Here is an 8,666-nt window from a genome sequence, read left to right as displayed (position 1 = left end):
CAAATATTTGGAAAAACCTCACGGTTCTGGCTAAAAACGTTGTCAGACCTGGTACGTTGCCTAGTACTTTGTTGGCCATGTTTATACCATCCGTGGAACTCTAAAATGCAGCCCAGGTTTTTCACTGATGAATTGACTCATTATTCATCCTAACCTTAAAATGTAAGTAACTCTACAAGTTTGCAACTCCTAAAGCATTTTTCACTGCGTGAAAGTACAAATTCCACTGACAGAGTTGCTGGTTTGTTTAACAGTTTGTTACTGGAAGAAATGCGTGTTGGTAGTGATGCTTTAATCACACTTGATTTTGATCAGACTATGAAAAGAGTAGATATATTATGTATTATATTCTAAATGTAGCCAAACAAGACAACTGCCTCCTATAAAGTTTATTTTGAACCATTAGGAAGGAGCCACACAATTACTTTCACTTAACATAATTCTTAATTTATTCATTTTTTAATTTGGGACAGTAATGAACATCTAAACATTTACAGTAATTATGGCAGAATTAGCTATTTTGATTATGTACTACCACCTTAAATCAATAGTGATATCAGTATAATAAAGCATATATATTCGGATGCATGCTAATACAAATGTGAAGAGGGAGGCAGTAGACAATGTAGAACTGGTAATCACATACTGTGCTACAATATATCATGGCTGCAGAAATGTCACAATAATTTTTTGCATGATTCACTACTATTAGTAGTAAGACTTTTACAATTATAACATATCACCTGATATTAACATATCTCCTAATATTTAAGGTAATCACAATTATTTTTGGCATAATTGTTAGAATAGTTTTCCATTCATTTTTATAAAACAACTAGATGAAATTAAAAGTAAATGTCATATTTGATCATTATATTTCCATCTGTCATTTCCATTGCAGAAATGTAATTTGTTCCCATGTTCAATGTTCAAAAACACAATTAAATCATTCATCACAATTCATGGTATGACAATTAATCGATCAACAAAAATGTCATGATGGTAACATGGTGTACATCACTATATAGAATGGCATGTCTCCTAATGGAGATTTGTGCTGTGTGAGCGCACCTCTCTAGTTTGCATCCTGACTATGTAGTTCCACAATCTTGTTTCCAGCATTTAATTTATAATATGATATTTGCAATTCTGCAATTTGAATTGAATTGACTTCTGCAACAACCTGTTTGATAACACTTTCAATACACTCGCAGAAATATTCAATTCCGGGAATTTTTGAACTTTTTTTGGCAGCTATCTGGAGGATCCTTGTCTCAGCTTGCCTCGCATCATCACACGCAAAGACTTTAATGATTTTGTCTTGCTTTGGTCTGTGTTCTCGTTTTTCTTTTCTCTTGTGTTCGTTAAGCCTATACATGATGTCCCGCTTGGTCATGCCAACTTTGTATAATCCACCTGCGCAAAGGAAATAATAGATGTATCCATTTTTTACATGCTTTACCAAATTTCCACCTAATTTATCATCATAAGACTCATTAGATGAGTCCTCCTCATCACTACTGCTCAGCATGTATTCACTCATGGTTTTATGTGATGATTGTGAAGATGATTGAGATTGAGTTGTGTCTGACTGACTGGGAGATGTAGACCTTTCTCTTTTACCTGAACCTGCCTGACTAGAAGTGTTGCCACCGTTAGGTCTACGCCTTATAGCTGAATCTGTCTGAATATATTTTGGTATGATTCTGATTTTGAAAATGTGCTGGTATGATTCTAATTCTGATTCTGTGTCACTGAACAGTTCGGACCTTTTACGAGAATGATCGAGAGCTGCGTCAGTGACAGATTTCACCATTTGGTTTACCGCAACCTTCTTAACAACTTGTTTTGCTACCGTTTTCGAGGTAGATTTCAGCACTTGTTTTGTTGCCTGTTTTCCGACTGACCGGGTCGTTCCCCCAGCCGCCATGCCACCGGAAGTGTCCAACCCCATGTCCAGGCCCATTTTCCCCACCCCAACGAGTGCTTCTCCCAGACCGTTTGCCTCACTGATTCTCTCAACATTTCTGATGAATCCGACCGCTTCTTTGGTCACAGCGGACACCAGCGAGTCTGTCAACACCCCCGCAACAGTGGCCCCTGCTGGGCCGGCCACCACTGCACTAGCCAGGAGCACCATACTCCTGCTGGAGGCCATGTAGGCTTTCTTCGCCCCTTCATGATCTCCGGCGATATTGTGAAAGACACCTTTGACGTGCCCCACGACCGGGATGCTGTCCAAGCTGTCAGAGACCACGTTCCCCATTTAGTTCACGTGTCGCCCAAGCAAAGAGGAAGAACACCTTGGTAGGAGAAAAGAAAAGTTAAATATAATACGGTGGCGTCCAAAAGTCTGAGTACAACTACTTGAAATAGTTTTTTTCGTGATCGTCTATCGTCTTTTCACTTTCACTTTTTAATGTATTTTTATTGCAAAAATAGCAGATCTGCAAGTCACAACCATAGTCTGTAAAACAAAATGGACACAGGGAACATGTGACCATGCATAAGAGGTTTGATGCAAGTTGCATCAAACCTCTTATGCATGGTCATGCAACAATACTCCTGTAGCTCTCCTGTTGTTGTTTTTTGTACCAACTAACAGAGACCAAGGATCTCTTGATAAATAATTCAATATTACATTAATGCAAGCAATAAGCCAAGCTGTACCTGTTACAAAGGTGAAGTATCTCTGTGTTGCAGTCAAATGTGGCTTTCACCTCCAATCCAGGTTGTTTTTAGTTCACACCTTGAGTCAGAGACAAGATACAATAGATCAAATCACCATGACATCACCACAACCAAATATGTATTTCCGGGTAGATAACGCTGGCAGCGTCACATTAGAAGCAGTAAGCGAATAGATTAAAAAATTCAATTGAAATTAGAGAAATGCTTTTTAATCTTCAGGAAATTAACGCATTTATTTAGACAAAATAAACATAAATGTAAAATGCAATAGTGTTTGCATTTTATCTACAGGTTTGCTCATTCTATGACGGAATTAAAACGATAAATAAAAGATCATTTGATTTTGCCCCGCAAAATGCCCCGCTAAATAGTGGACAATATTCAAATGAAAATGCAATTTTGAAAATTTAAATTAAATAAGAGAAAAATGCTTTTTAATCTTCACATAATGAACGCATTTTTGGAGACAAAAATGAATATATAATGCAATAGCATTTACATTGAATCTTCAGGTGTCCTCATTCTATGACAGAATTAAATTAATACATAAAAGGTCATTTGATTAAAAAAAATAAAAAGAATCCCCGCTAAATAATGGACAATATTAAAATGAAAGGGCTATTTTGAAAATGTTAAAGCTAATTCGTTTTAATCTTAAAGGAGGAGTTCACCCAAAAAATTACTTATTTTCTATCAATTGCACACCCTATGAAGCCTTGAATCCATGGATTCTTTTTTGTTATTGTCGCATTCCTAAGCTAATAATTTGATTCCCTTCTCCTACCGGCTAGTGTATCCGGTAGGAGACACAAAGTAGATTATTTGTGTCTCCTACCGGAAATACACACGGTCATCAAATTATTGTCTTAGGAATGCCACAAAAACAAAAATAAATCCATGAAATCAAGGCTTCATGGGGTGTGTAATTGATAGAAAATAAGATTTTTTTTGGGTGAACTCCTCCTTTAAGCTTATAAATGTTTTTCTTGAGACACAAATGAATGTATAATTCAATAGCATTTACATTTCATCTCCAGGAGTGCTCATTCTATGACCGAATGAAAAAGCTAAAGAAAATTACATACAATGTTTATTAGCTGAAGATTAAAAAGCTTTAGCCTTATTTAATTAATGTTTTCAAAAATAACCTTTTCATTTGAGAATTTACCATTATTTAGCAGGCAATTTTTTAAAAATGTTAAATCAAATAGTCTTTTATGTATAATTGAATACATCATAGAATGAGCACACCCGAAGATTAAATGTAAATGCTATTGCATTATATATAAATTTTTGTCTCAAAAAGCGTGTTCATTATGTGAAGATTAAAAAGCAGTTCTATTATTTCATTTACATTTTTTAAATTAGCCTTTTGATTTTAATATTGTCCACTATCTAGTGGGGCATTTTTTTAAATAAAAAATAAAATTATCTATTATTTATCAATTGAAATCTGTCATAGAATGAGCATACTTGGGAGATTCATAAAAAATTCTATTACATTTTCATTTCAATAACGTCACAAAAATCCCTTGACATCCTGAAGATTAAATAGCATTTATCTTATTTCAATAGAATTTTTGAATTTGCCATTTAATTTGAATTATGTCATCTATTCGCTTCCATATGGAAGCACAGGACACTTAAGATATTGTTATTGACTATTAGAGATATATTATTTTGTTCTAAATATCTAGAGATAGGTACAGAGCTTTAACTTTTTAACAAAATAGAAAAGAAAAGAAAAACATAAAAGCATATCACACACCTACAGCACCTTTAAACAAGAACTCTTTTGAGGCTTAGCAAATATCACCCATACAATAAAGTTGGATGCCAAATGTTCTTTGGACCATTAATCACTGGTGCACAAAGTACAAACATAATCACAGGTGCACAAAATACACAACATAATCACTGGTGCACAAATAACACACTCATTACTTGACTCAAAGTATACAGTACATACACCTGGTGACAAATATTAGCCTATTACTCCACTACAAGTGAAAGTTGCTCAGTCACATTGTGACTTGAGTTAAAGTTCAGGGAGTACTTGCTTTCGAAAGTAATATTTCTTTTATATCAACGTCTTGCAGTACCGTTTTCACAATTCAGGGTTTCGGTCAAATGGACCTCCATAACTCTCTGGAGGTCCTTAAAAATAAAAAGCCACTAAAGCAGTGGATTAGAAGAAGTCCTGTATGTGACTTACCGTGTTGAGTTTGTTGCTGCTACCAAACAACAGGACAGATTGTGAGCTGCGCTGCTCTGTGCAGCCTCTTAAAGAGGGAGAGAGAAACCGTGTGTGTGTGTGTGTGTGTGTGTGTGTGTGTGTGTGTGTGTGTGTGTGTGTGTGTGTGTGTGTGTGTGTGTGTGTGTGTGTGTGTGTGTGTGTGTGTGTGTGTGTGTGTGTGTGTGTGTGTGTGTGTGTGTGTGTGTGTGTGTGTGTGTGTGTGTGCTTGCATGCGTGAGAGAGAGAGTGTGCGTGCTTCACAGCAGATCATGCCATTTCTCAGAAATACAAGTAAAAGTATGCAGCTGTTTGCCTGGTAGATATGGGAACACAACCATCCTCTCTGTCATCACTCATGTACTTTTTTGTCTCTCAAGTTTCCTTGTTCTAGTGTTCCATTGGCATTTTATCCTTGACGTTTCCGTGAGAAGATAAATCAACAAGTGTAGCTTGTTGTGTGTCTTGTAACATTTGCATGCCTTGGACTTTCTCATCAACAGAGAATACCTGATCACCTTAATGGAAACCACAACTAGCTACCATACCTTGCCAAACCAAACCAATGGTTTAGCTGGTAGAACTTGATCTCCTTCTGTCCTCAAGTAACCCTATCCTTTGAAAAGCCAGCAATCTCTATAATACTATAGACTCACCTTTGCAGCTAAGTGGCCCTTTTGCGATGGAAGCACTGTCTGTACTAATGAGACTTCTTTAATGTCTCATTTTTATCTCCTTTTCTTTTGTTTGTTTGTTACTCACTTTTGATCAGTATTCTATACCACTCTTATCTCATTGTTGTCTAAGTCATATGTATCTGTAGTAAAAGCAGGTTCATTGTCAATGTCAGTGATAGTCAAAAATGTTATATCCATGTATCTTGATTTCTTCTTTTGTATGTGACTCTGTTTTTGCCTATAATGGCATGCACTAAAATTGGGATGTCATGTTTATAGAGATTGGCTTGTCAAAGGACAGTGTTATTTGAGGACAGGAGGAGATCAAGTTCTACCATTGATGCAATTTTTTTGTTCTGCACGGTACCTTAAATAATTGTGGTTTCCATTCAGGTGAACAGATTTCTATGTTGATGAGAAAGTCTAAGGTATGCCCCACATACCAGTACATGTTGAGTGATTAATGAAGGGCATGACAGGACTTTTATTGAATGCAGTGTCACAATAGAAGCCGCCTAGCTTTGATCCTTGATTGTCTTTTTAACCTTGTTTGTTGGTTGCAATGAAATCAATCAAATCAAATCACCACTGAGATTACAAAAGAGTCTGCTTTCCACACTTCTTCCACCTTCTTTACCCCATAGATAGCTGAAGACTTGTAAGCTGGCATTTAAATAAGTGTTCTGATTTGTATAAATATTTGTGTATTTGTAAATATATCATTTGTAAATCTGTAACCTTGCGTGTGAAGTGTTGATTGTGCATTTGTTAGAAACTATCTGTCCCTCTCTGTTGACTGGAAGATGCAGCATCAAATACGTTATTACACTGCACTGCACAACTATGTGTCTGTTTTCAATGTCAAGTAAATTTATTGTTCCCTTGCAGGGGTCATCCAGCATGTCCCATACCCTAGGTGGGGTTGGCGAAAGGGCCTTTCTGTGTGGATTTTGCATGTTCTCCCCGTGTCTCCTAGGGTAGTTAATACCCTCACAAAAACATGCAGAAATCCTGGTCACTATACTGCCTCCCCCGGGCCAGCCGGCGCGCCTGATGGAGGGGAAATTAACTGGTTGGAATAACGTGTTCCTTCCACGCGATACGTCCAACCAGGGAAACTCTCCCCTGTCAGGTGATAAGAAGGTCAGTTAGACCCTCCAGAAAAACACGGGCAAAAATCCTTGATTATGCGGGCTAAAACTCTTGATTATGCGGGCTAAAATCCTTGATTTTGCGACGAAATATGCAATTTTATGCTGAGACATTGCGGGAAGTTGCGAAATATGCGGAAAGTTGTGAAATATGCGGCAATATGCGGCAATATGCGAAATATGCGTTATGCGAAAAGTTGCGAAAAATGCGAAATATGTTAAAAGTTGCGAAATATGCGGAAATATGCGATGCGAATCGCATATTATGCAATGCGATGTGCGTATTATGCGATGCGCATATTATGCGATTTCTAGACACACACAGATTATGCTGGATTCTGGGTAGACCTCCTGTCCTTTTCTCCTGTATCTGTTGAAAAATAGAGGCTTTCAATGCCTTTCATTTACTTACAATACACACATACATTTTCTACACATTTTGCTAGCATTCAGGGGCGTCCCCCTTTTAGAGAAAATGGCTCCATTAGAAAAAATGGCTGGTCCGTGACTTTTTCGATCTGTGGTTAGTTCATCTGGGGAATGATCAAGCACTTAAGTTAACAGATGACTGTACAACAGTTAATACAACTTTGAATTGAAACACTATTGTAATATTGTTTTGGGCTGCTACCTCCACTTTCATCATATCTGACCAAATTATTTTTAGAATGTATTCACTCTCAACTAAACATGCGCCACGCCATCTGCCACTTGTTAAAAAACATTCCTTGTTCTTATCATATATTTTATTATTATTTATGTTCCTTCTGACATTCAGTCCTACCCCACAAGACAATGATATACTTTTAAATTACTTATTGTCATATCAAACATCAAATTCAGAGGCCCTTACTTGGAACCTCCACTATATTTAATTTATTCCATACTGTACCCTCCACTATATTTAATTTATTCCATACTGTACTCCAATACTCATTATTTTCCCACTGCTCCCCTTATAAGCTTGCATTATTTTATATCGTTTTTATTGAGCTTTTAATACAACTAAACTAAACTAAACTTCTCTGTCTGTTCAATCACACCACTTAAATACAGGCCGTGGCAGTCAAATCACCCTCTTGGCCTCCTTAGCTCTTTTACTTCTAAACATCACATACAGAAGCTCTCCCTCCTCTCTTTCTCTCTCAAGCCCTCTGATAACATTCTTTTTTCCATTCAACGCTCCTCATTTAATATTTTAACAAACTTTCTTGTCCTATTGTTCCAAACTTCACCTCCACTACGCCTACTTACTTAATTACTACATACCCTACTTGTAATCTTTGGTCAGGGTGCCAGTCAGTGTATAGTGTGAGTTTTCTATGTACAACAATGTCTCTGCCATGGTCGTATACTACAGTATGTGTGGTTATATATGGTTTGTCTTAAATTTTCCATTGTAACACTTAAATAATGTAACGCAATGCTTCTCTCTCCCCCTTTTTCTGAAAAAAAAGTCAACGTTATCTCCTTTTTCAGAAACATAAATAAAAGGGTGTTGTGAATAAAACCAATTCTGCCCTACTTTCGCCATTTAATACTTTAATTCACTTAAAGGAGTAGTTCACCCCCAAAATGACTTTTTTTCTATTGATTACTCACCCCATGGAGCCTTGAATTCATGGATTTATTTTTGTTTTTGTCGCATTCCTTCCTTTATTATTTGATTATAATAAATTTGTCCCCATTGATTCCGGTAGGAGACACAAATGCATTTGTGTCTCCTACCGGAATCAATGGGGACAAATTTATTATAATCAAATTATTGTCTTAGGAATGCCACAAAAACAAAAATAAATCCATGAAATCAAGGCTTCATGGGGTGTGTAATTGATAGAAAATAAGTCATTTTTTGGGTGAACTCCTCCTTTAAGTCTTTCGGACCTCCCCCCCGGGGTGCAGTCCCAGGCTAGA

The 8,666-nt window shown here is 36.8% G+C and overlaps 1 protein-coding gene across 1 annotated transcript; it reads right to left on the bottom strand.

The window, feature by feature from the left end:
* Positions 1-425: 425 nt before the first annotated feature.
* LOC308078753 (uncharacterized protein) lies at positions 426-8,331 on the bottom strand. The gene is made up of 3 exons (XM_080420087.1): positions 4,907-8,331; positions 2,671-2,749; positions 426-2,303 (listed from the first exon to the last, which is right to left on the bottom strand). The coding sequence occupies exon 3, from the start codon at positions 2,264-2,266 to the stop codon at positions 1,076-1,078; it is 1,191 nt and encodes a 396-aa protein (XP_080276213.1). The 5' UTR covers positions 2,267-2,303; positions 2,671-2,749; positions 4,907-8,331; the 3' UTR covers positions 426-1,075.
* Positions 8,332-8,666: the final 335 nt, after the last annotated feature.

Source organism: Gymnoscopelus braueri (genome assembly GCF_963280865.1).
Source record: "Gymnoscopelus braueri genome assembly, chromosome: 22".
NCBI lineage: Eukaryota > Metazoa > Chordata > Actinopteri > Myctophiformes > Myctophidae > Gymnoscopelus > Gymnoscopelus braueri.
This window is presented reverse-complemented; position numbering and strand designations above follow the sequence as displayed.